General features: G+C 52.2%; 10 protein-coding genes across 10 annotated transcripts; 3 read left to right on the top strand and 7 right to left on the bottom strand.

The window, feature by feature from the left end:
- Positions 1 to 855: 855 nt before the first annotated feature.
- KD926_001125 (DEAD/DEAH box helicase) lies at positions 856 to 3,011 on the bottom strand (the record flags this gene model as incomplete). Its single annotated transcript, XM_053104803.1, has 2 exons — positions 856 to 2,698; positions 2,812 to 3,011. 2 exons carry the CDS (start codon positions 3,009 to 3,011, stop codon positions 856 to 858), a joined length of 2,043 nt encoding a protein of 680 aa, XP_052951936.1.
- A 1,762-nt stretch (positions 3,012 to 4,773) lies between these two features.
- KD926_001124 (peptidylprolyl isomerase) lies at positions 4,774 to 6,006 on the bottom strand (the record flags this gene model as incomplete). Its single annotated transcript, XM_053104802.1, has 7 exons — positions 4,774 to 4,970; positions 5,060 to 5,226; positions 5,288 to 5,432; positions 5,496 to 5,599; positions 5,667 to 5,683; positions 5,749 to 5,826; positions 5,896 to 6,006. The coding sequence occupies 7 exons, from the start codon at positions 6,004 to 6,006 to the stop codon at positions 4,774 to 4,776; spliced, it is 819 nt and encodes a 272-aa protein (XP_052951935.1).
- Positions 6,007 to 6,346: 340 nt separating this feature from the next.
- Positions 6,347 to 6,896, top strand: KD926_001123 (mitochondrial 37S ribosomal protein uS13m; the record flags this gene model as incomplete). The annotated part of the gene is made up of 4 exons (XM_053104801.1): positions 6,347 to 6,349; positions 6,410 to 6,508; positions 6,564 to 6,794; positions 6,852 to 6,896. The coding sequence occupies 4 exons, from the start codon at positions 6,347 to 6,349 to the stop codon at positions 6,894 to 6,896; spliced, it is 378 nt and encodes a 125-aa protein (XP_052951934.1).
- A 328-nt stretch (positions 6,897 to 7,224) lies between these two features.
- KD926_001122 (WD repeat WDR12/YTM1 family ribosome biogenesis protein) lies at positions 7,225 to 8,753 on the bottom strand (the record flags this gene model as incomplete). Its single annotated transcript, XM_053104800.1, has 2 exons — positions 7,225 to 8,561; positions 8,624 to 8,753. 2 exons carry the CDS (start codon positions 8,751 to 8,753, stop codon positions 7,225 to 7,227), a joined length of 1,467 nt encoding a protein of 488 aa, XP_052951933.1.
- A 238-nt stretch (positions 8,754 to 8,991) lies between these two features.
- Positions 8,992 to 11,713, bottom strand: KD926_001121 (uncharacterized protein; the record flags this gene model as incomplete). Its single annotated transcript, XM_053104799.1, has 4 exons — positions 8,992 to 9,823; positions 9,873 to 10,893; positions 10,948 to 11,443; positions 11,552 to 11,713. 4 exons carry the CDS (start codon positions 11,711 to 11,713, stop codon positions 8,992 to 8,994), a joined length of 2,511 nt encoding a protein of 836 aa, XP_052951932.1.
- An 871-nt stretch (positions 11,714 to 12,584) lies between these two features.
- Positions 12,585 to 15,857, top strand: KD926_001120 (putative zinc metalloprotease; the record flags this gene model as incomplete). Its single annotated transcript, XM_053104798.1, has 3 exons — positions 12,585 to 13,476; positions 13,535 to 15,606; positions 15,675 to 15,857. 3 exons carry the CDS (start codon positions 12,585 to 12,587, stop codon positions 15,855 to 15,857), a joined length of 3,147 nt encoding a protein of 1,048 aa, XP_052951931.1.
- Positions 15,858 to 16,468: 611 nt separating this feature from the next.
- On the bottom strand, positions 16,469 to 16,928 carry KD926_001119 (mitochondrial 54S ribosomal protein bL34m; the record flags this gene model as incomplete). Its single annotated transcript, XM_053104796.1, has 2 exons — positions 16,469 to 16,781; positions 16,861 to 16,928. The coding sequence occupies 2 exons, from the start codon at positions 16,926 to 16,928 to the stop codon at positions 16,469 to 16,471; spliced, it is 381 nt and encodes a 126-aa protein (XP_052951930.1).
- A 315-nt stretch (positions 16,929 to 17,243) lies between these two features.
- On the top strand, positions 17,244 to 17,741 carry KD926_001118 (uncharacterized protein; the record flags this gene model as incomplete). Its single annotated transcript, XM_053104795.1, has 1 exon — positions 17,244 to 17,741. The coding sequence occupies one exon, from the start codon at positions 17,244 to 17,246 to the stop codon at positions 17,739 to 17,741; it is 498 nt and encodes a 165-aa protein (XP_052951929.1).
- A 386-nt stretch (positions 17,742 to 18,127) lies between these two features.
- KD926_001117 (zinc metalloprotease) lies at positions 18,128 to 19,767 on the bottom strand (the record flags this gene model as incomplete). The annotated part of the gene is made up of 5 exons (XM_053104794.1): positions 18,128 to 18,357; positions 18,415 to 18,607; positions 18,676 to 19,422; positions 19,481 to 19,663; positions 19,753 to 19,767. 5 exons carry the CDS (start codon positions 19,765 to 19,767, stop codon positions 18,128 to 18,130), a joined length of 1,368 nt encoding a protein of 455 aa, XP_052951928.1.
- A 786-nt stretch (positions 19,768 to 20,553) lies between these two features.
- On the bottom strand, positions 20,554 to 24,559 carry KD926_001116 (translation initiation factor eIF2 subunit gamma; the record flags this gene model as incomplete). The annotated part of the gene is made up of 5 exons (XM_053104793.1): positions 20,554 to 20,584; positions 20,653 to 21,639; positions 21,713 to 22,391; positions 22,961 to 23,552; positions 23,615 to 24,559. The coding sequence occupies 5 exons, from the start codon at positions 24,557 to 24,559 to the stop codon at positions 20,554 to 20,556; spliced, it is 3,234 nt and encodes a 1,077-aa protein (XP_052951927.1).
- Positions 24,560 to 24,882: the final 323 nt, after the last annotated feature.

Raw genomic sequence — 24,882 nt, 5'->3', positions numbered from 1 at the left:
TAATGCGAAAGAAACAAGTACCCGCCGAATAAGAAAGAAGCCCATAATATTTTTCTCCAAGTGCAAGGAGGTAAGCCCCGAACCCTCTTCTGCGCGCCGCTGTTGCGCCAGTGAGAGATCTCAAAGCCCGAGAAAAAAAGTAGCCTTCGTAACGAAACAGAAAACACGATGCACGCATGCAAGCAGACAAAAAGGACGAAAGAGAAGTTGGAGAGCGGTTCAAAACAAAAAGGGGAAACAACCCGCCATGAGATACCGAAAACTGGAAGAAATCTATGTTGCAAGACACGGTCGATGCAGATGCCACCGCACCAAGCAAATGAAATCATAAAAAGCACTTTTCTGTAACGCGACAAGCCGGCACTTGTGGCTGGCACGCGTCGTTCAAGCAGTTCTCCATGTGGCCGCCTGAAAACAAAAAGGGTATCTGATGGAAGCGGGTGCGAGAGTAAGACAACGCAATCTATGATGTTCAAGGAATGCCGACCGGGATGCTCTCAATTACATGGTGGGTATAATCAGGAGCAGCACAAGAGGGTGAGATCGGGCCGCATCATAAGATCATGCCTAAATAACGGACATAACGGAACGAGAAGACAAAGAAATAAGGGCACAATGCTCAGAAAAGACAACACCTAGAAAACAGATGAAAAAGAAACAGACTCTAAAAAGGAAGTCGTGGCAGTCATGACAAAGCCGGTCCTGAGATAAGAAAAAAGCGAAAAGAGGTAGAAGATAAGAGGCTCAGGACTCGTTCTGATCGTATCCGTCAAATTGAGAGGCAAGAAAAGAAGAACGGGATGAAAAGGGAGCCAATCAGACATGACGGCCTCGTCAGAGACCACAACTTCTGATTTACCACCAAGAGGAAGGTCCGGTAGGGCCGGAGGGGTTTCCGTAGCCACCACCGCCACCACCGTAGCCGCCGCCGTAGCCGCCGCCGCCACCACCTCCGTAAGAGGGGGGACCTCCAAAGCTGCCACCGCCGCCGCCGTAGCTGCCACCGGGGGCACCGTAGCTGCTGCCGCCGAACGAAGGGGGACCACCCACGTTGCCGCCCATGCGACGCATATCGCGGGTGGCAGTGGCACCACGGCCACGGCCACCACCACGGCCGCCACGACCGCCATAGCTGCTGCCCTCACGAGCAATGCTCTCCAGGAAGGAAGGAACCTCCTGGTGAGCCTCCTTCAGAAGGTCGAGCAGGTCACGGACGACACCACGGTTGCCACGGTTGAAGAAAGCGGTGGCGATACCGGTGTTACCAGCACGACCGGTACGGCCGATACGGTGGACGTAGTCGTCGATGTCGGTGGGCAGATCGTAGTTGATAACGTGGGTGACGTTGGGAATATCAAGACCACGAGCAGCGACGGCAGTAGCCACCAGGATGGGGCAGCGGCCCGAGCGGAACATCTCCAGAGCACGCTCACGCTCACGCTGGGTGCGGTCACCATGAATGGCAGTAGCGGGGAAACGCTGATTAAGGAGGAAGTCCGAGAGCGAGTCGGCCATACGCTTGGTCTCGACGAAGATCAGGGTCAGACCAGTGGTGCCGTGGGTGTGAAGGATGTCAAGGAGCACCGAGCGCTTGTCGTGGTCCTCCACGTACTCGACCTTCTGGGTGATGTTCTCAGAGGTGGAACCCACACGTCCGACGGACAGGAAAACGTAGTCTTTCAGGAAATCACGGGCCAGCATCTGAATGTCCCGGGGGAAGGTGGCCGAAAACATGAGGGTCTGGCGGTCATTCACGTGAGGCATGTCTTCACCCTCTACAATCCGACGGATCTGAGGCTCGAAACCCATGTCCAGCATACGATCGGCTTCGTCCAGAACCAGGTACTTGATGTTGACCAGGGAGATACGGCCACGCTCGATCAGATCGACGAGACGACCAGGAGTGGCAACCAGAAGATCGCAGCCACGCTCGATCTGACGCAGCTGAGAGCCGATGTCAGCACCACCATAGACCACGCAAGGGCGAACCCAAGAGCGGTAGGCGAATTTGCGGGCTTCGTCAAAGATCTGAGACACAAGCTCACGAGTGGGGGCAAGAATGAGGGAGGTCGGGTAGGCCTTGCGCTGACGACCGTAGCTGAACTGACCGGGCGCCTGGGCCGGGGCGGTAGAGGGACCATTCTGGAAAGCCTGCGACAGGATGGGGAAGAGGAAACCACCAGTCTTTCCGGAACCAGTCTGGGCACAGGCCATGAGATCACGACCGCCCATCACGATGGGAATAGAGTACTTCTGCACGGGGGTGGGGACCTGGTAGTGAGCGAGGGTGATGTTGGCGATCAGGTGGTCATCCAAGGGCGGGTTGGTAAAGGCGTTGACGGGCTCGGGGACGTTCTGGCCGGAGGCCTCGACCGGGATGTCATCGTAGTTGGAGAAGTTGATACCGGTGTTTTGCTTGGAGGGATCGTTGGGAACGCCGAAAAGTTCACGTTCCACGCGGGCATTGGCGGGTCCAGGGATGTGCTTGCCGTCGCGCCACTGGCCGTCTCCAGAGCCTCTGGCAGCAGCACCACCTCCTCCACCGTGGGGACCTCCGGGACCTGGGTTTCCGTAAGCATCTGGGTTAAAGGCATGGCGTGAACCTTCTGAGGGTATCCAGCTTGTGTTACCATTGGGACCGCGGGGGCTGAAGTCAGGGGCGCTGGCGTTGGCCCAGTTGTTGCCGCGAGGACCACCTCTGTTTGAAAAAAAAAAAAACCAACCCGTTAGTCTCATCTCCATACATTACAAGGCGCATGTATCATCGTTGCGAATACATCGCGAGAGTAGCAAAAAGAGAAGGGAACGTACCTGGAGGCAAAGCCAGGGTTAGGGCCAGGGCCAGGGCCAGGGCCTGGGGGAGGGGCAGCACCGTCCATGTTCGCGCTGGCGCCCATCTGACGCCCGCGAAGATGAGGGGGGATGTAGGCAGCACGGCCAGTGTTAGGGGCAGCAGGCGCATGCTGAGATTCGTTAAGGGAAAGGTTTCCCATCTTCAATCCGTCGGCCATCTTTGCGGATAATTCACGAACTGCAGTAGGATGACAGATAAGCAGGACGGACAAGCAACTTGTTAAACAAAAGAATGAACGTACGGTTCTAAAGTCGTTTCCGTTGATAATTGGAGAGCAGAATCGCGATCTGATCCACCTGAAATCTCTTTTCTTTTTGTACAAGAAAAAAAGAGAAGAACGTGGTGCGAATGATTTGAAAAAAAGTACCACCGTTCTCTATCAAGTGGCGATACAAGAACCGAGCAAATGGACAATAGCACGGCAAAAAAAAGGACAGGAAGAAGAGTGAAAAGGAAGGAAGATTTCTTCTGAGCAGTTGAATTACAAAAAAGAAAAAAACCAAGGTGATCTCCCAGATCTAACCCTCTATTAAATTTGCAGAAAGGAAAAGGGAAACTAGAAGGACGGGAGGAAGGAGAGAGAGAAGAGAGGAAGAGGGAAGAAAAAAAGGATAATATGTGGAGATATTGAAAAGAAAAAAAATGAACCGATTTGGATTAGGGGGGGGGAGGAGAGAGTTGGGAAGTGGAAGAGAAGAAGAGCGAAGCCGAAAGAGAAAAGGGAAAGGGAGAATGGGTTTTTTCGTTTCTTGTGGGTGAGGAAAAGAGGCAACGCCCGATTGGAGTGTTAATTAATTCGAATTTTTTTTCATTTCATTTTTGAAATTTTTTTTTTTTTCTTCCATTTTCTCCCCCACTTGGGTGAATCAGTGTCTGGTCTATTGTGTTTGTCCCTTTTGCTGTCAACTTTTTTTTTTCTTTCTTCTTCCCTTCCAAATTGGCCCTTCCCGCTGATTCAGACTCAGAAGCGAAACCAGACGGTGGGAAAAAAGGAAAGGAAAAAAAAAAAAAAGACAAATAGCAACTAAAGTGGCCAACAACTAATCCGCTGTTCGTCTGGAATACCTACGTCAATCATCCGCCACGAAATGAATTATTCTTTTTCATTCTACAGTGCTTATTTTAAAATCCATTTGGATGTTTGTTCGAGGTCTTGAAATCTTTAATGATTTTGCTGCTGGTCTTAGTTTTCTACCGAGTGTTATTCACTACTTCCTATATGGACTAAAGTACCTGCGGACCAATCTGGTAAGGCCGAATAAAATGCCATCCGCATACTGGACAGTGGACATTGTAGATCCAGAGACTCTGACTCCCGTAGTGATTCTTTCTCGGGGTGGTATGACATGACTCCTCTGATTTTTGCAGAGGAAAACTAAGCATTATTTACTTGGGACTGGCCATCCAAATCATCTTCGTAGCACGTACGTAGCACTAAAGGGCCAAGTGCAACTAACTAATCGTGAGTCGTGACAAAGATCTAATCGGAGATCTTCAACCCCGTGCTACTACTTATTATCACCTCTTGACCATCTCACATAATACTTCATAGTGTTTACTCCGTACTTGGTGCGTTGGTTTGACCCAGGTACTTGACCACCACTGCCACCACCGAGGCTTGTGGCCACCATCCTTTTCCTCTCCTTTGCCACACCTTGAATTTCCACGGCTCGGGTCATCTGACTAACGTCGCCACTTACTTCCTTTTGGGCGCTGCCATTGACCGCTTCTTATGGCACAGACCCAATCCACAGACCGGTTTACTAACGGCACTACTCCGATCTGGTGGCTTGATAGGTCCAGGAGGGACGCAGGGCAAACCGAAAATTTTTTTTTTTGAAGAAAATAAAACCAACGGGACAATGCAGCCTCGGCATAGGTGTACGGTAGGTAAATATGATGACATTGCATTTATTTTCTCAAGCGAGACTCTTTTCGTGATCCTTTCCCCGAGAACGTCCTCCGCAGCAGTTCTTAACCATGAGTGCGATGATCGCGATAGCCACGACAAAGACGGCGAACCCGGGTAGAGAAATCGAGGATGGTGCTGGGACGACTGGTGCAACCTCTGGCGGACTATCCGTGATAATGGCTTCTTCATTCTCTTCTTCTTCGCCTTCAGAGACCAGCGAGCATCAGCACATTAGGGCTCTCCTCAAGTAGCAAGGACTGACCGGGTGTAGGTCTACAACTCCTCGTGGCTACCTTTCTTCTCGCTGGGGGTATCCTCAACCTCCAGCTCTCCACTCTTCGCGATCTTGACCACCTGCTCGGGCTTGTCGCCACGGCCCTTGGGCACGTTCTCGATCTGCTCGACGATCTCGTAGCCCTCAAGGACCTCGCCGAAGACGACGTGGCGGCCATCAAGCCAGCTAGAGGAGCGAATAGTTAGCAAATGACCCTGTCGGGAGAATTATTCCGGGCTGAACGTACGCAGTAATGGCGGTGGTGATGAAGAACTGAGAACCGTTGGTGTCCTTGCCGGCGTTGGCCATGCTAAGGAGACCCTTGCGGGTGTGCCTGATCTTGAAGTTCTCGTCGGCGAACTTCTCGCCGTAGATGGACTTGCCGCCGGTTCCTTTCCGTCAAACATTAGTATGCGTCAACTCAATATTGGGGGTTTCACCCGCGAAAAACTAACCATCACCACGAGTGAAGTCACCACCCTGGATCATGAAGTCCTTGATAACACGGTGGAAGGTAGATCCCTCATAGCCGAAACCCTTCTCGCCAGTAGCCAGAGCGCTTGAAAAAAGTCATGTTAGTATGATAATTCAAGGCACCTTGGGATTCATGTTAAAAGGAACTGTACCGGAAGTTCTCAGCGGTCTAGCGTGTATCAGGTTGATCAGCATCCGATTCCAATTGAATATCAAAGAGGATTGTTTGCTTACCTTGGGAACAGTCTTTCCGTACAAACCAAGCACAACTCGACCGAGGGGCTTGTCACCGTGTTCAATGTCAAAGTAGACCTACCCACATCCACCCAGTTAGTATTTCCCCAGCAATACGTCTGAAAATCCGCCAGACAGCAGGCTTACCTTGCTGGTGATCTTGGGGCCCCGAGGCTCCTTGGCCTCTTCGGCGTGGACCAGGGCAAGCCCGACGGCCAGGACCAAGAAAAAAGACAGGAAAATGGATTTGAAGTTCATGGTTGCTCGTGGAACCCTAACAATGGATTGTACAGAGCAGTGGGGATGAGGAAAGGAAGAAGCTCCATGAAGGCCAGCTTGCAGTTAGAGTTGCCAGTCAGCGGCATGCGGAGATGCCAAGATCGAATTACGCCCGATCGGGGAAAGAGCGTGTAATTTTCAGTGGTGCCGGCGCGATAAGGGAAAATATGAGTATTACGCCGGAAACTTTCAACGTTCCTCGCGGAGAAACATTGTTGCCGCTTTGCTCGATTTCTCCCGCTCGCCGGAGTTGCAACACCCGCAGACGAGAGGTATAGAGAGAACGAGGGAGTCCGGATCCTACGCGCAACCCGTCAAAATGGTATGCTTGAACTCGATTTCTTCACCTTATACTGGATCCCATTTGCTAATTGTCAATTAGGTTTTCATTCTCGGTGTCAACTTCCCCGAGCGCAACCTCGTCAAGGCAAGCATCAACCTCTTCCCCCGTCCACCCTCCTCGGCCCTCGACTACGTTCCGGTCTAATAGGTTCCAACAGAAATCCCTCCAATCCTTCTTCGGAATCGGAAACCAGACCTCGTCAACCCTCCTTGCCCGGTTCCATATCCACCCAACATGCAAGGTTAGCGAACTGGCCAACAAGCAGGTCCTGGATCTCACGGCTGCTCTGTCCGATATGAAAATCGAGAACGACCTCCGGCGAAACGTCCTCGACAACATCAAGCGGTTGAAGGAGAGCGGTACCTACCGTGGTAGACGTCACGCGCTGGGATTGCCGGTCCGGGGTCAAAGGACAAGAACCCAGGTAGGTGGTTTCGTTGGGGGTTGAACACGGGCTCTTTGCTAACGGTGACGAAAACAGATCAAGACAGCAGTCAAGCTGAACCGCATGGAGAGAAGAATGTAGGATGCTGCAAAAATCTTACGGCTGGTCGAGCCTGGTGTCATTTATATCTCTGAGGGCATGAACCGGCGTTTTATTGTTTATTTCTTGTAATTGGATACTTGGTTCCCTCGAATCTCACGATGTGTATTATATTAGACAATGGAAACTAAAAAAGGTCAAAAAAAGAAGACGATGATTTCCTATCTTCCCGGTCTAGAACGATTGATTGATATTGCATACAAATTAAGGAGACATCGAACTCGTATGGTAGCTGTTCGAAAACAAAGTCAAAACAGCCCAACTTTTTCATCCAACAATAGAACGCCACGCCCATATGTGCAACCCATTTTCATGTGGAAGACAATACACCCTCTCCACGGTTGATTTGGATCCTCTTATCCTCACCGGCACTGACAATACCCACCGACTTGTCCCAACACACGCCGAAGACCTTGACTCCTTCTCCGCCCACGCGCTTGGCATCGGCCTTGCCTCCCTCCTCCAAGCTCTTGCGACCAATCGAGTAGACGCTTTCTCCCACAACACCGTCCTTGTCGGTCTTGGTTGACCGGATATCCCAGATGCGGCACGTGCCGTCGTGGCTACCACTGATCAGACCGTACGAGCTGTTAGGATCACGAGCCAACGACACGACGGCGTTGGTGTGGCCGCGCAGCGTCATAGCCGCGATGGTCGTCGCGGAGGCTCGAGGATCGATGAGGGTGATGTGGCGGGCCGACGAACCCGTAGCGAGGAGGTGATGTTCAGGGAGGTGCTCGAGGGAAAGAAGGGAGTGGGATGTCGTCCGGGTATCCACCAAAGCAGCAGTGACAAGATCCCATGTGCGCAGAGAATGATCCCAAGACGTCGAGTATCCGACGGTAGAGTCCTTAGCATCGAAAATAGCGGCTGACACTGGTGCACTGTGGGAAGAGAGAAGGGCGACAGGTCCACGCTGAGGGGCGCTCACAGACGAGTTCAACTTTCTTCGTTTGGAGCTTTTGGCGACGGCCGATGGAAGTAGATTCTCCGGAGCAGCTGGAGCATCGGATTTCTTGGTTGACCAGAGACCAACGGTGTGATCTGACGATGCGGATAGGATGCGGTTCGAAGGTGCGTGGACCGCTAGCGAGTTGATGCCAAGCTTGTGCCCGTACAGCTCTAGTTGGGGAGCGATGTGTCCTTCAAACCCGTTCTCGCTTTGCGTGTATTTCCACAGACGAACCGTACGATCAAGTCCCGCTGAGACGATCGAGTTGGGAGAGATAAACTTGGCGGCTTTGATAGATGCGGTATGGCCACCATCAGCCGGCGACGGCGAGGTTGCCACGATTTGCGAAGACATATCCCACACTCGTAGAAGACCATCGTAGCTACCAGACAGAATCCTCTCCTGGCCTGGAGTAATATTGGCGGACGCCCAAGAAGCTGCGGGCGAAGTGGCAGAGAGCACATCGACCGAGCTGACCCAATCATCGTGCTCGAAAGACGCAATATGAAGAGGCGGAATCAACGCTCTCACATATTCGATTTCCAAAGTAGTTTCGGCGGAGATGCCATTGGCCGTCAGATATTCATCGATCGAAGTTCGGAGAAATGATCCGTTGATCAAGAACTCAAATGGGATCGGCTTGGCGGACCCGAGGAGGTTGTTCACTAACGTCGAAAGCGCATATCTCCGTAGGCCTAATGAGAGCAGAGTTAGAGCATGAGCGATATCCAGGAGTTGTTGGATGATCGAAACTCACCAGTGGGCACCAAAATCGGACCGGTGTTCTCAGGCAGTGCGATATCCTCTTGCTTGCTGAGAAGCTGTACACGAACTTGCCTTTGAGCAGCCTCCGACGAGGCCGCAGCAGAACCCTGATTCCCATTCATTTTGAAAGTGTGTAGCAATGGAAAGGAAGTTTTAGGCGGCGTGGTCTACTGGATGCGCCGCGGAAGAAAAACTGCGACGGGCAAAGGAAAAAAAAAATACGGTGACCGAAGCGGCCACTTGCGCAAAGCGCGGAGATTCCCCGCAGCCCTTGGATTTTGTCCTTGGAATATCAACTGAATATTTTCTTATTTTCTGTTCTGTAACACACATGTACTAATGCTGATCTATATACATCGCTCACATAGTAGTTCCATGGTTTCGAGAGATTCGTCGGATTTCCGCAATCGCTTTCCGCCGGTAGTCAGATTCGGCGAACAGAGCCTCGATTAGATCCACGACCTCCTCGGGCGAGAATTCCAGACGCAGCTCGCCTTCTAGCCAGAGGAACTTGATATCCGCCAAAGAGCTCTCCAGGATGTTGATCAAATACTGGAACTTCAGCCAATTGCGTACATAAACAGCCGTCATAGGAACACGTTCCGCGTTCTCAGATGTCTCTGGGATAAACAGATCTTCCAGTTTCGAGACTTGGTTGCAGAACGACACGAGCCGTTCCGACTGGGTTTCTGATATATCACCTAAGTCTTCAATCTCGATGATGGTTTTGTTGATGACAGTCGAGACCAGGGACCCGACCGATTGGAGAAGCGCCGAGTGTGACAGGATTGGTTGCCATTCCTTGTGAACGTCGCGGATTCTGTCAACCGTCGCACTAACTGCATTCTCACATTCTCCTAGGAAAGGTTGCTCTGAGCATTGGCTAAATCCCTGCGCACCATCGAGTAGGTCGGTCACAATGGTGCGCTGAGTTTGCATCTCCTTGCTGTAAGCCAATTTGCCGAATCGTTCAAGCGCTTCAATATCCGCCTGGAGTCTCGAAAGCCGATGTTTCTCTGCAATATGGCGAACTTGATCCGCCAGGTACAGACTGTCATTGTATAGATACATCTGCCCGGAATTGAGTTTAAGTCCGTAGAATGAGGTCGCTGTAGCTTTGAACATTGCGAGGATCAATGTCGGAAGAGCAAGAAGACCAGCCCCGGAGGAAACGACGCGTGAATTGGAGTGCCTGGCATAAGATTAGCATGAACTTTCGGGGCAGGGAGTAAATTACATACGTTGGATGTGTTATGGCATCGGAGTCCATCACTTGCTGTCGGATAATCGTAAGGATAGCTTCAGGAATATCCGTTACAGTATAGCGCTCCGTCAAGGTGACTTCTCGCGGAGAGGCCTGATGTGCTGCGCCCTTCCCATTGACCGAGTTTGCCTTGACCGAGTTCTTGGGCTGGGAGGAGTCGACGGTGGTTTCTTCATCTTCATCACCCCAGCCCCAGGCATCACCATCCTCATCGTCGTCATTGGCAGCGGCAGCGGCAGATGCATCAGGCGCTATTTCAGGGGAATCGTTTGTATCTTCGTCCAGACCCCAGGCACTGACGTCCTCTTCGTCTTCCTTCTCTTCAGCGGGTTTCTCTTTGGAGTCATCTCCCATATCGTCGTCCCAGCTGGCATCCCAGTCATCGGAAGTAGAATTTTCCAGCAGAGCCTCATCTGTGGCAGAAACCTTCTCTATTTCAACCCTCTCCACTTGTTTCGTGCTACCCTCACTCCCAGCGAGAACCTTGCGAACCTGGTCTAATGAGTCAACCCGTCGTCTCGTCAGCCAGAGTCGGGGGGCCTGGTTGACCCAAGAGACAAGCTCTTCTTGACCATGCCAACCAAACTTTTGGATGGTCTTAGTAAATTCCAGAACGTCGTCCAGGGTCTTCTCGAATTCACCAAGGCCCACGAGCTCTGTGGGGATCGCCGATGAGAGCCACGAGGCTATAATCTTAGATGAAAGAATTGGAATGAATGTTTCCGAAAGTGAATCCAGGATCGATGGATGAAGATGTTGGCGAAGGAATTCCAAGACCTTGACTATGCGCTCCAGGAGCTCGGAAACCGAAACTTTGGATAGTTGAGGCGCAACCCAGAGTGAGGTTCCCTCAATGTGCACACCGCGGCTGTGGCCATCAACTGTAGGTAGTAGTATCGGTTCGATTACTGCAGAGACCAGATCCTTTTGGAATTTACCCTTGGCTGGGGCGAGCATCTCCAATCGAACCAGCGCCGTAACAGTTTCCTCCAGTCGCTCTACACAGCGTTAGCAGTGATATCACCAGATGAAGATCCCAAGAGGCCTCTCACCAGTGTTTTCCGGAAGGACGAGCTTCGCTTCTCTTCCGTCAATGTTTAGCTGGTCGTTCCAGCGAGCGCGGAGGCACTCGACAATTTCGCTCCGTAGATCATTGACATCCTCTGACAAGATAACGAGAACAGTTGTATTGACGAATAAGTTGTCCTTCTTGATGGCTTGTTCTGTCGACTCCAGTATATCAATTGCGCCGGTGATTTGGTCCTCTCGAAGAAGGGCCCGTCCCGCGCCCAGCTGCTGGCTGAGTCTCTGTACTTCCTCCAACGTGTCGGTTACGGCCTGGTTGAAAGCAATCTCCGTCTCTATCAGCCCAACCTTGGCAGCAGCATCTTCGACCTTCGATTGCAGGGGATTCGTGTTCTCATGCTGGGCGACTATCTCCCGTGCAGTAACCCTGGACCGTTCGATATCTGCGTGCAATTGCTTCGCTTGCGAGATCCAACCGTCGGCGTCAAAATCATTTTCCCGACTCAATAAGCTAATCTCAGCCTGGGTGGGAGAAAGAGGGTTAGTATCTTCTTAGTGAAATGCACCGTTCCGTAACAGCAATCTGGCCCGAAGGATGGATGAGGGGTCGTGGGGAGTATGAAGCCTCACCTCCACTTGCGCTCTGGCCTTGGACAGAAGTTCCAACTCCTTAGACAGAGCAGATACGGGGAATTCCGCGGCGACCACCTTCTCCGACTCTGGGTACTTGCCGTCGGTGACGAAATCCAACACCGATTGGCATATATCTTGTTCCGAGGTCTTGTTGGCCATGGTGAACGAAGGCTATCGTACGTCAACCTTGGTATCTCAGTCGACCGAGAGCAAAGCAGGCTCAGAAACCCGAGACAGCAGATGCCTGAAGGACGATGTTGGCGACAAGATGAGGGCGAAACGAGCGCGCTGTCAACACCATGTGACTTCACCGCCCTCACCGCCCTGGCCCAATGCAGACAAGCCTCCAGCAGGAACAATTACAGTAATTGGCTTACTCGACGACGAGGAGAACTTCCCTCTCTTCGTGATTTTGCGCTTGCCAGATTCCTTCCTGTCCTACTCGAGGACGTTGTCTGGATCCCATCTATGAGAATATCTGACCGACTGCTGACCGGGTGATCCTCATCATTCCAACAACGGGACCCAGACTCCACTCCAGAACGTCGTCACGGCCTGAAGGGCTCTAAACCCCAGCAGCCCACGTCCTTGCATCATTGAGCCTTGCCCGTCAAGCAACGTCCACAGTGTTGTCTCGGCTTATTCCACGAGGCCTGACTAGGGCGCGATTTCGATCCCAGTGAGTTCCCGACAGTCCTGCTTTCCATCCAGAGAGAGCAAAAAGAAAGGAAGAAGAAAAAAAGAGCTGCCCCTCCTTAAACCCCTCCAAAAACCCCGGCATGCCACCGCCAAACCATCCCGGTCTTATTGCTTGGGAACCTACCAAATGTACCCTTATTAAACACACATATAATCCCCATGATCTACACTATTTTCTCGTCTAGTATCCGGTTCTTTCTCTACGAATTCTTGGAACGCTCGTGTACCTGAACCGGATTACTGACCGTCGCCCAGACCATCGTTTAAGGAAGCTACTGCGAGATCTGGGGTGGAAGAACGACTCCGGAGGTCCTCAAGATCGTTATTCACTATGTCGCCTAGTCACCAGAGTCATTTCAAACTACTCCAAAAGTTCAATCCCGAATATTCGCCGAGCGAGTTTGTTCAGTATGAATCCGAGAGAACTGGCATGCGGGTCGTGGTCATTGACCAGAAGGGCCCCAAGGTAACGGGTTACTTCGTCCTGGCTACCGAAATTGCCGACGACTCGGGAGCCCCTCATACTCTGGAGCATCTCTGTTTCATGGGATCTCGCAACTACAGATACAAGGGGTTTCTTGACAAGCTCGCGACGCGAGTCTACTCGAACACCAATGCGTGGACGGCGACCGACCACACAGCGTATATCCTGGACACCGCCGGCTGGGAAGGATTTGCGCAAATCCTGCCCGTCTACCTGGAGCATGTCATCGCTCCGACCTTGACCGACGAAGGCTGCTATACCGAGGTGCACCACATTGATGGCACCGGAAACGATGCGGGAGTTGTGTACTCGGAGATGCAGGGTGTGCAGAATAACTCCGCAGAGCTCATTGATCTGACTGCTCGACGGTTGACTTACCCTGAGGGTGTGGGATTCCGCTACGAAACCGGCGGTATGATGGAGCAGCTTCGCGTCCTCACCGCAGAGAGGATTCGAGCCTTCCATCGAGAGATGTACCAACCCAAAAACCTGTGCCTGATTATCACGGGTGAAGTAGACCACGAGAATATGCTGCAGACACTAGACAAATTCGAGGACACCATCCTTGATGTCATCCCTAGTCCCGACTCGCCCTTCAAGCGCCCTTGGGTCGACTCCAAGCAGGCTCCCCCGCTTGAGAAGTCCATTGTGCAGACTGTAGAATTCCCCGAGGAAGATGAATCTTTTGGTGAAATAGAGATCAGATTCCTGGGACCGGACTGCACAGACCCTATTCAAAGTAAGCGTTCCCCTGCAACCCACCACCTACACTAAATCAATACTGACCGGTCAATCAGCTGGGGCACTCAATGTTGCTTTGCTGTACCTGGCTGGATCGTCGGCTTCTCTCTTGGATAACATCCTCGTGGAAAAGGAGCAACTCGCCAGCGCTGTCTACTACACCACCGAAGATCACCCTAGCCTAGAGATTCGTTTCACCCTCACTAGTGTGGAGACGGATAAGCTTGCTCAGGTGGAGAAGCGCTTTTTCGAGGTGTTGAACGATGCGATGCAGAAGGAGCTTGACATGAGATACCTCCAGGAGTGCATTGAGCGGCAGAGGCGTACTTGGAAGTTCTCCACGGAAAGCTCTGCCTCTCAGTTTGCAGAATATGTCATCTCTGACTTCCTGTTCGGAAAGCGAGATGGTTCGACTCTGCTCGATGTAGCCACCTTGAAGGAGTACGATGTGCTGGAGAAGTGGACTGAGGTCGAATGGCGCACCTTCATCAAGAAGTGGATTTCCGATGCGACTCATGTCACCATCCTTGGCGTACCGTCGTTGAAGATGTCTGACACGCTGAAAAAGGAAGAGGAGACTCGAGTGGCGGAGCAGAAAAAGCGACTTGGGGAGAAGGGATTGGCGGAGCTGGCCGACAAGCTTGAGAAAGCCAAGGCCGAGAATGACAAGGAGATCCCCAAGGAAATGTTGGAGAATTTCAAGATCCCTGGGATCGAGTCGATCCATTTTGTGGAGACCACCACGGCTCGTTCAGGCACTGCCTTGCAAGCCGGACACCCGGAGCACAAGGTTCAGAAGCTTGTGGACGCTGACGGCTCTGACATGCCCCTGTTCATCCACTTCGAGCACATTCCCAGTAGCTTCGTCCAGCTCTCTCTTCTGATCTCGGCGCAGTCTGTGCCGGTCCAACTTCGACCTCTCTTGTCCATCTATACGGAAGCCTTCTTCAACCTTCCAGTCCAACGTGATGGCAAGACCATCAACTTCGAACAGGTCGTTGTTGAGTTGGAGAGAGACACCGTGGGCTATTCCATGGAGGGGGCCAGAAGCCTGGGCAACTCGGAAATGCTCCGCATTTCCTTCCAGGTCGAGTTGGAGAAATACAGCACGGCAATTGCCTGGCTCCAGGAGCTTTCGTGGAGCTCTATCTTCGACGTGGAGCGACTTCGCGCCATCACCAGTCGTCTCCTATCCGATGTCCCCGATTCCAAGCGTTCCGGCGACGACATGCTTGCGGCCGTGCACGTCATGGTCCACTACGCGCCTGAGTCGATTGTACGGGCTCGCAGCACCTTGGTGAAGGCACGTTACCTCAAGCGCATCAAGCGTCAGTTGGCCGAAGAACCGGAGACGGTTGTCGCACGCATGGAGGAGATTCGAAATGCTCTCTTCAAGTTCGAGAACATGAGGGTCGTGATCATTGCCGACCTCGAGAAGCTCCAGAACCCAGTGTCGGCCTGGAAATCGTTCGTTGATCGACTAGGTGCTCATGTTCCACTGCAGCCCATCACCTCCCGCAGACCCCTGCTGAGTGAGACCGGCCAGAAGCTGGGCGGACAGTCGTTCGTTGTCCCCATGCCCACGATCGACTCCTCCTTTGCCTACGCTACGGCTCGGGGTCTCGACTCGTACGATGACCCGAGGCTCCCCGCGCTGCTGGTGGCAATTGCCTACATGAACGCGGTCGAGGGTCCTCTGTGGGTGGCGGTTCGCGGTACGGGTCTGGCATACGGTACCAACTTCGCCTACAACATCGACACCGGCTTCGTTAACTTCGACGTGTACCGATCGCCCAATGCGCACAAGGCATTTGAGTCGAGCAAGCAGATCGTCAAGGACCACCTCTCCGGCGCCCAGCCGTTCGACCCCTTGATGCTGGAGGGCGCGATCAGCAGCATCGTGGTCAGCTTTGCCAATGAGCAGGCGACCATCGCCGGTGCAGCCCAGGGCAGTTTCATTCGCCAGGTCATCCGCAAGCTCCCGACTGACTACAAGGAGAAGATGCTGAAGCAAGTGCGGGACATCGGCGTCGAAGATATCAAGAAGGCTCTGCAGGACATCATTCTGCCGGTGTTCGCCCCGGCCACGGCCAACATCGTGATCACCTGTACGACCATGCTTGAGACGGTTCGTTCCCCCCCCCCCACCTAAGTTCTAAGTTCAACATCTATTCAATACTAACTTTCGGATTCTAGACCATCAAGGAAGCCCTCGAAGCCTCTGGATTCACTCCCAAGGTGCAAGCGCTCAAGGAATTCGAGGACGACTACGGGTTGAAGGTTGGCGACGACCACGAAGAGTCCGACGACGACGATGACGAATATGAAACCGGATCCGAAGAGGATGACAATGACGATGATTCCGAAGATGATGAGTGATGCTTTTATAAAAATAACGAATCAGGCTGGTTATCACGGGAAATGGATGGACGGTGCTCGGAAGGTATACACTTATCACTATCACGTAACATAAACACCTAGACCAAAGAGACCAAGGGGGTGAATATAATCTCGGTAGAGAAAAACCTGGCAGTGTATATAGATACCTTTACAGTAAAGAAGAACCAATTGACTGGATGTTCGACACTGGCACCTGGGTTATTCATGGAGCAGTCGTGCAGGGTTCTCTATAAATGTTGGCCTCTCTGACATCATACTAAACGATGATCCCAGATGACTTGCAAGAAACAACGCAATGATCAGCAGTTCTATATCAAACATATGTATATATGGTACACGAGGCTCGACCAGACCGTAGATACAGCGGCCACGAAACAGCGCTTCCTACCTAGGTAGACAGGCCAACCTCAGCCTCCAATCTCACTCTCGGAGACAAATAAACTTAAAAAAAAAGACGGCCATACAATACTCAAACAAAAACAAAAAATCCGTGACTATCCAGCAGAAAGAACATCATACCCCAATACTCTGTTCATATTTCGAAAACCAGCAAAACGCGAAAACACAAAAAGGCGAAAGCCCATTTCTATCTACCAACTCATGTTCTTCCTTCCCTTGGCCCTCCGACGCAGAATGATCTTTCGACCTCCGCGCGACCGCAACCGCGCCAGGAATCCGTGACGACGTTTCTGCACCCGTCGTGATGGGTTGTAGGTATCGCGCTTGACGCCGAGGGAGGCACTCGCGGAGAACGAGCGAGATTGGAGAGTGGAGGTGAGCGGAGTCGTGGCGTTGATGGAGGGGAGCGCGGGACGGAGAGAGACGAGGCTCGGTGTTTGGGTGCGGAAGCCAGAGAGCGGAGTTGACAGGGAGCGAAGAGGCGAGGAGATTTGTGAGGAGGTCCTGTTTTCAATTAGTCTTAAGGCATTCGAAGGGAAGGGAAAGGACGGGAGTTGTCGTGGTCTGATGTGGTGGAACATACCGGGAGAGGGTGGACGAGGAGAAGCTCCTCAGAGCGGAGGGCAGGGCTCTGCAGCGGAAACAGAGCATGTTGAGGGGATTGCGAGGGGGTAGTTGTGGAGGATGGACGAGTGCCAGGTCAGAGGGGAGACGGGAAAGAGGAAGACGAAGATGAGGTTGAAGTGAAATGATCGAATTGGGAACTCCGCAGTGCACGGACCACGTGCAGCCTTTTTTTTTTGTCTTTTTCGAGTTTCGCTGCGGTTCAACTTTCAGTTCAGTCTCGGCCACAACTTGTAGATCTTCAACTCGAATCCAGAGAATTGCCTACGCCTTTGGCTTTTTTAAATATTTTTCTTCCACACGATACCATTACGCGTCAATTCCTCCCCCATCGCAAGCATCATGGCCACCGCACCCTCGGCCCTCCCACCTACCACCATCCGCTCCTCTACCCCGATCTCTCAATCCGCAGCGCACGACTTCCTGGCTGCGTACCTTGACCGCGCTAACACGGATCCTGCTATGCAACCGAACGCCGGAATCAGCGAACATGGACCCGTCTCGCGCTCCACCGCCGCAGCTCCCAACCTCATCCTCCACAACTTGAAGCGCGTGCAGGCCGGTCTTGCCGGGGAGGTGCTGGGTCGGGATTTGAGCATCGTTGGGGAGGAGGGAACCGTGCAGCCACCTGGGGCAGATAACGGAGACTGGCAAGATGCCAAGAAGTTCGAGCAAGAGGTGAATGGGGACGAGCAGCAGGATTCAATGGAGGTCGACGCGGTGCAACAAGAACTGAACGAAGACGATGGCGCCGGAGGCCTCGACAAGGAAGAGAGAAAGCGCAAGAAGAAGGAGCGCAGACTGGCCGAGAAGAAGGCCAAGGCCAACAATGCGGCATAAATGGAGTGGACAGATTTGCGGAGGGTGTGAATCAGCGCTTCGCTCATTTGGCATCTGTTCTGCGATGGGACGCTGTGGATGGATGGGTTGAGCGATCTGCTTCTGCTGTTAGGATTATAAAATAAGCTGTGCATATGGTATAGGCGCATTTGTCTTTTTGGGTGATTCGATATCATGATGTATACGGAGTTCTTCTTGTGGCTTTATATTCGATTCTTATTGTTTATTTTATTACTCCCATCCAACTGGGTTTTCCAACATCTCCACGAACCCAAACGAGCCATCCATTTATACTAATCGCCTCCAAACACCCTAACCTCTCGGAACAAACAACATACCCGAAAAGAACGAAAAAAAGAATAGCAAAGATTACCCATGACTTCCCCTCACAGCTCTCGGTCAGCTGCCTTAACGGGTTCCTCGCTGTCGGCCTCCTTGCTGGTGACCTTTTCACCCTCCCAGCCGAGAGCCTTAAGGCGCTCCGACAGGATGGGGTGGGAGTAATGGTAGCTGGCATACATCCAGTCGGCATCCATGGTGCTCAGGTTCTGGATCTGAAGCTTGAGGAGGGACTGCGCGAGCTCCTTGGAGTATCCGAGTTTCACGGCAAAGGCATCTGTGGCATTGTCAGTATATTGTGACACAAGTGTTGGCCATAAAGAAGATGGCATACCGGCTTCAAATTCGAACTTGCGGCTGAGAATGTTCATGAGAAGCTTGACCACAGCGTCCATGGGTGCCAGAGCGTCGGAGAACAGAAGGAATCCAATCATAATGGGCTGTTCCTTGATAAAGCCAAAGGACTGATACAAAGACTTGTTGTTCACGAAAACCGAGAAGAGGGCGAAGATGTAGAACATGTGGGACTGGTTTTTGAAAGTTAGCTGATTCCTGTGCACGAGCCTGTAGTTCGCGACTCTTCGCGCAAACATACCTGAGCGATACCAAATAGCTTCGTAGTGTGGCTTAGACTCCAGTGACCGAGTTCGTGGCTAAGAACGGCGACCACCTCCTCGGGCTCGCTCTTCTCAATCAAAGTATCATAGATGACGATGTGCTTCTTCCAGGGCAGTCCGTAAAAGTAGGCGTTGCTGTGGGCGCTCCGCTTGCTTCCATCGATGACGTGCAGCTCCTTCAAGGGGAATTCAAGCTTCTTGGCGAGAGCTTCAACACCAGCCTTCAGGGGACCAGGTTCCAAAGGGGACAGCTTGTTGAACAACGGCAGGATAACGATCGGGTAGATAGTAATGGCGAAGACCTGGACGAAGACGCCGAAGAGCCACAGGTAGTAGAAAAACGAGTTACCAGTCTTCTGAACGATCTTGAGCACGGCGCTGATGATGGGGGTTCCCAACACGATACCGAGCATCTGACCCTTGAGCATATCCGAAACCCACAGCTTGAAAGTCTGCTTGTTGAAGCCGAATTTCTCCTCGAGAACGAACGTGTTGTAGTACGAGATCGGCAGAGACAGGACCGTGCTGATTATGTTGAACCCGAAGATGAAGAGAAGCGTTTGCGAGATTTCGCCCTGGAGCCGAGAAGGGAAGTACTGTGCCAAAAGAAGACCGCTAACTCCCCAGAGTTTGGGGAGAATATCGCCATAGATAAATGCAAGATTCTGAATTTGACCGTAAAGACCAGCGACCCAGCCGAACTTGGCTTTGGCGCGGCCATAAGACTAGACGACGAGAATGTCCTGTTAGATGCGAATCTTCCAGCTTGGTCGAGATGCTTACCTGACTGCGATCGAAGACCTCCTGGGACACCTCTTCCTTCAAGACCTGCGGAGGCTTGGTCCGTTGCAACACCTTATATTGACGGAAGGAAAGAAGCCCCTCAAGAATGAACTGGCCCAAGGAAAAGCCCACGAGGACATTCTTCCAGGGGAAGAGGGGGCGGTCCAGCAGACGCGCCAGTTGCTATAACACGGGGTAGGGCTGAATTAGCTTGCGCTCCCATAGATGCGGAACAGCTCTAGCTGAGAGTAACAGGGACGGAGAGAGCATACCTCGAGGATATACATGATGAGACACACAGCACAGGGACCAGGGATCTGGAGAAAGTGCTGAGTGGAGCGTTGGTTGAATCTCCAAACAAAGAGGTGGAAGGGGAGATTCAGTGAGACCAACTGGTAACTTGATGGATCGGACTTAGTCATCCCCCGGACTCCACTGTGCTGCAAATCATGCAGGGGAATGCTCCGGACTACATCAACTTCGACATGCTTAAGACATCCCTTGTCGCCAATGCAAACATCATCAATTCTCCATAGCATCTCGTTGTTTCCCTATATCGTTTCTACATAGGTCCATGCCGGTCGAACAGACGAATGAACTCACAAAAAATAAAGATAAAAAAATAAACAAATGAAATAAATTTTTCCCACAAAACTGCGTCATAACACACGTCAAAAAGGAGTAACTCTCTACTCCATCCATGTTAACTCATCCTCCAAATCCGTCTCTTGCCACCTGCTGGGACAGGGAGGTTCCGGGACCCTCTTGGGAAGCTTTGCATTGGGGCCACGATGGTGGATTGAAGCCTCCAGCAGGCGAATGAGACGGACTCAGGATATCCTGCGTTCTCTATTCATGGGTAATCCGACGCCCCCTTTCATGACCGTAATATAAAAAAAAAAAAAAAAAAAAAAAACCTTTTTTTTCCCTTTCGAGCTTTGACCGCCCGGTATTGCTGTTAGAGACTGGGAGTCCAACAGCCTTCGGAACCCTCCATCTCTCTCAACCATGGCCCGGCCGGACTGAGCCGAGTGTACAATCAATCAACAATAAGACGAGAAAAGAGAATTCGTTTAGTTCAGGATAGGCTCGAGGGTGTTACCACTGGGCACAAAGTCAGTATTTCACTCATCTAGGAATAAATGGAAGTGGAACACGGGAGGATAACTTACGCAACGATGTTGGCCCACCCGATCAGACGCCAGTGCTTGTCGATTCTCCGACTGATGGCAATCTTCTCACCAACCTCGGTACAGGCAGGGCTGGTCAAGCTGAGCTTGGCCGCATCGGCCTTGACACCAAGCACCTTAGCACCGGTAGCCGTAGAACCGATGTTAACCATGAGAACCTCGTTCTTGCTGAGCTTGGCAACCTTGGCCTGCTTGCCGTCGGAGGTCTTGACACCCAGGAGTCGGCGGAGCAAGAAGTAGTTGACCTCAATCTCAGTGTAGATGGCAGGCAAACGTCCACGGTGACCCAGGACGAAACCGACGAGACGATCAGCACGGCACAGGGTGGGATCCACGCGGGTACCAACACCAATCAATCCACCGGGGACTGCGAACTTCAGGTCGTTGTGCTCGGCGAACAGGGAGACGACCCGGGAGAAAATGGGACGGCACTGGATCTTGCCATTCTCGTCCTTGGTGACGAGACCGGGACGGATCTCGATTTCGTCGTCCAGCTTGAGCACACCGGTGAGGATGGAACCACCAGCAACACCACCCTTCAGCTCCTCGATCTCGGCACCGGGCTTGTTCACATCGAAGGAACGGATGACCATCATGTGGGGCGAAGCGGTGAAATCACGCATGGGGACCGGGATGTGGGAGACGAGGTACTCGTTGACAGCGTCGATGTTGTACTTCAGCTGCGCGGAGATGGGAATGATGGGGGAGCCATCGGCAACAGTACCACGGATGAACTTCAGAATCGACTGGTAGTGTTGCAGAGCACCGTCTTCCCTCATCAGATCCACCTTGTTCTGCAGGATGATGATATGGCTGAGTTTCATGATTTCGATGGCCGCCAAATGCTCTGACGTCTGGGGCTGGGGGCACGTTTCGTTTCCGGCAATCAATAGAAGGGCAGCGTCCATGACGGCGGCACCTGACAACATAGTACTCATGAGAATATCGTGACCGGGGCAGTCGACGAAACTGGACAGGGAAAAAAAGCAGTCAGTATCAAACACTCCTCCAAACCCTGTCCACGGCAACAAAGGTCACTTACGAAACGTGTCTCAGCAGGCGGTACCGGCCTGCGCATCCGGGTCGCTCACACGGCGGGTCAACCTCCTTCTCACTCTTGAAACTCTTGAAGCATGTCGGCCGGGGACACTCGGCGTTGTCACACTTGTAGATCTTCGCGTTGGCATAACCCAGCTTGATCGTGATATTCCGCTCCAGCTCATTCTTGAATCGGACAGTCTGAACCTCCGAGATAGCCTTCACCACCGTGGATTTCCCGTGAGCGACGTGGCCGATGGTACCAATGTTGATGGTGGCCTGGCGCGCGATAATTTCAGGCGACAAAGGAGTCAACGTCGACAGGTCGAGGGTGTCCGGGTTGGGCTGTTCGGGCAGCTCGGGGCGCTTCTGATGAGCAAGAGGGGGCTCAGCATTCTTCAACGCAGACTTGGGCGGCTTCTCGTCAAGAGCCTCCTGCTCTTCGATGTCATCAGGACCGTTCGCATCCAGCATGGGGGAGCCAGGCTGGGACTCCTCGTCGGAGAAATCGCCGTTGGTAGCCATGATTGCGATAGGATATCCAGAAACAGCGACAGGTAGAATTAAGGTAGGGAGGAGGGAGGAAGTGACGGTGTCGGAGTCACTGCCGTAGCGTAAATAATGGGGTGGAGGGGGTGTGGATGAAAATTGCTGGAGGAGGCGATCTGATACTTCGGTATGGCCTTTGGGCTTGGGTTTGGCCGGTCAGTGGGGTTCTCTCTCTGATTTGTGCAGTGGAGTGCGTGCGGGCGGTGGACGCCGCCTTTTTTTTTTTTTTTTTCTGCCGATTTACATGCTACGATCTGACTCATGGAAGGGATTATGGTGTTTGGTTGAGAAGATATATGATTTAGTGATTGACTTGATGATGGACATTACTGGGAGTATTTCTACAAAACTTACATCAATATGGGGTTTATTCTGGTTCACAGTTTCTGTTACCCTTCCCAGCTGATTCTGCCTCAGGCCACCACATTCCCTCGGATGACTCATCCGAACAATGAACTGATAGTTAGTTAACTAACGAGTCAACCACTGGTCCTAATGCGAGCTTACAGTAGAGGGAATGTGTGAAGATTCATGGCTACTGGCAAAAAAAAGAAATCGGACATGAGATGGAATAATTACAAATCTTTTTTAGACAGGGCGTGCACCTTAATCGTACACATACTCCCATCATGTGGAACCTAGGGTATACATATCTAAGCAATCATGCAAGGCTAAGGCCCTTATTCTTCGTCACTTTTCTCACTCTCCGAAACATCATCGCTTTCCTCTTCCTCCTCGGAGTCATCTTCAGGGACCTGAAGCGTCGACGGATCTTCAGGAGGCAACATAACAAACGCTTTCAAGCAGGTAATCCGATTGTCCGTCTTCACCTCGCTCAGGAACTTTCCAACTTGCGCGACTGTAGCGCTCTTTTCGTCCTCCTTCTTGGACTTTTTCGAGCTCTTCTTGTTTGCCTTCTTTTCAACGAGCTCTTCCCCGCGGAGCAACCAAATACGGACAATCCCCTCACTGTTCCCGGTCACCACGAGGAAATCATCCTTGGGCAGCGACGGTTGGTCCCTGAGACTGAGGATCTCAAAGTCCTTGACTCTTCCGGAGAAGCCGTGGGCTCGTCCACCAAGTTGAGCGACAGACTCGGCAAGCGGAATCGAGCAGTCTGGGTCGTTCTCGGCGGGCTGTGTCTTCTTGGTGGAGTAGAAGATAACCCTTCCGTCTTCAGTCGAGACTGCGAGTAGCTCTTCACTGTCCTCGACTGATGGGTCTAGAGGAACATACTTGATCTGATGAAGTTTGCTCCGGGGGCTGGGCATGAGCCTGCAGATGGGAACCGAATCCTGGCAGAACGGTTAGATTTTAAATGATGGCAGTTAGGGCCAGGGAGGACAATGTGACATACAATTCCGAAGACAATGGCACCCCATTCGAACACGACGGCAAACTCATCGCCCTTGGTGTTCCAAACAATCTTCCTTCCCTCTCCGGTACTCCATTTACCTTCCTTGACACCCTGCAACATCTCCCGGGTGAAGTTCAACACGCCTGCTTTCTTTCCCGTCACCAGGTTCCAAAGTCTCATACATTTTTCCCCCTTTCCAACACTCAGCATCAGCTTCATACTCGGATGCACGGCGAAGTCATTGACACCCGAAGGCGAGCCCCCGAGCGGAGCAGTGTCTCCGCTGGGCCTTCCTTGCACCTTGGGATGGGGCGCCTTGATAGTAGACACCACGGTAAAATCACGAGTCTTGGTGATGGAGATGGTGTTGTCCTCAGAACCGGTCAAAAGCTTCGAGCGAGATGGGAAATACAGGGCAGATATGCTGGCCGAATGATGAACAAGCGACCCCAGTTCCCGATTCTTAGGGTTTTCGAGGATCTTGTTACCGCTGAGAGTTGGGATAGAGGGAAACTGGTCGTTCACTGCGGGAGGGGCCATGGATAGAGAGTAAAGGTTGATGCGCTCATCGGTTCCACCAGTCGCCAGAGTGATCCTCTGCGCCTCGTCGGTGGATTCCGTCTTCGACAGAGGAGACAAGGCCAGGCATCGGATGGCGGAGGAATGAGCCTCGAAAAGGAATGTATCCGTGAATTGTATGGGTTTAGCGCTAGTGTCTTTAGATTCCGCAGACGAAAAACAGTTGGACGAGACCCCGGCCGTGAAGCCATGGAGGATTCGATCGTAAGAACCCGTGATGATTTGCAGCGTGAGCGCCGAAGTATCTGCCGTCGAGGATGCGGAAGTTTTCGAAGTGGCAGTGGCAGTGGCAGGCTTGACGGTCTTGGATGGTTTAGCTGGAGCCCGAGACTCCTTGGAGGTTTCCTCTCTCTTGCGCTTGGCCATGATGATGTTTGGTAGATATAATGGTGTTCGTTATTTCTGGATGAAGATTGAGAAGGTCGATACTATCGGAGCGGTCCATATATTCCAAGGCGGGCAACTTTTTTTTTCTGCCCGACGTTTATCGCGCTAACTGGGCGGTGAGAGTATCTTTTCTGAGAATGTTCTGCCTGAGGCCGCGAAGGACAACAACAACGGAACTTCTCGAAAAAAAATCTACCAGGCAGGGTCGGAACCAAGGTTCACCTCCAGGACGCAGGTCACCACGACCCTTACGTAAACCTAACCGCGAATGATCTAACCAAATTTAGACGTCACATGACTTC

This window comes from Aspergillus affinis (genome assembly GCF_023601865.1).
Source record: "Aspergillus affinis strain CMG 70 chromosome Unknown NODE_121_length_108513_cov_85_085119, whole genome shotgun sequence".
Classification (NCBI taxonomy): domain Eukaryota; kingdom Fungi; phylum Ascomycota; class Eurotiomycetes; order Eurotiales; family Aspergillaceae; genus Aspergillus; species Aspergillus affinis.
This window is presented reverse-complemented; position numbering and strand designations above follow the sequence as displayed.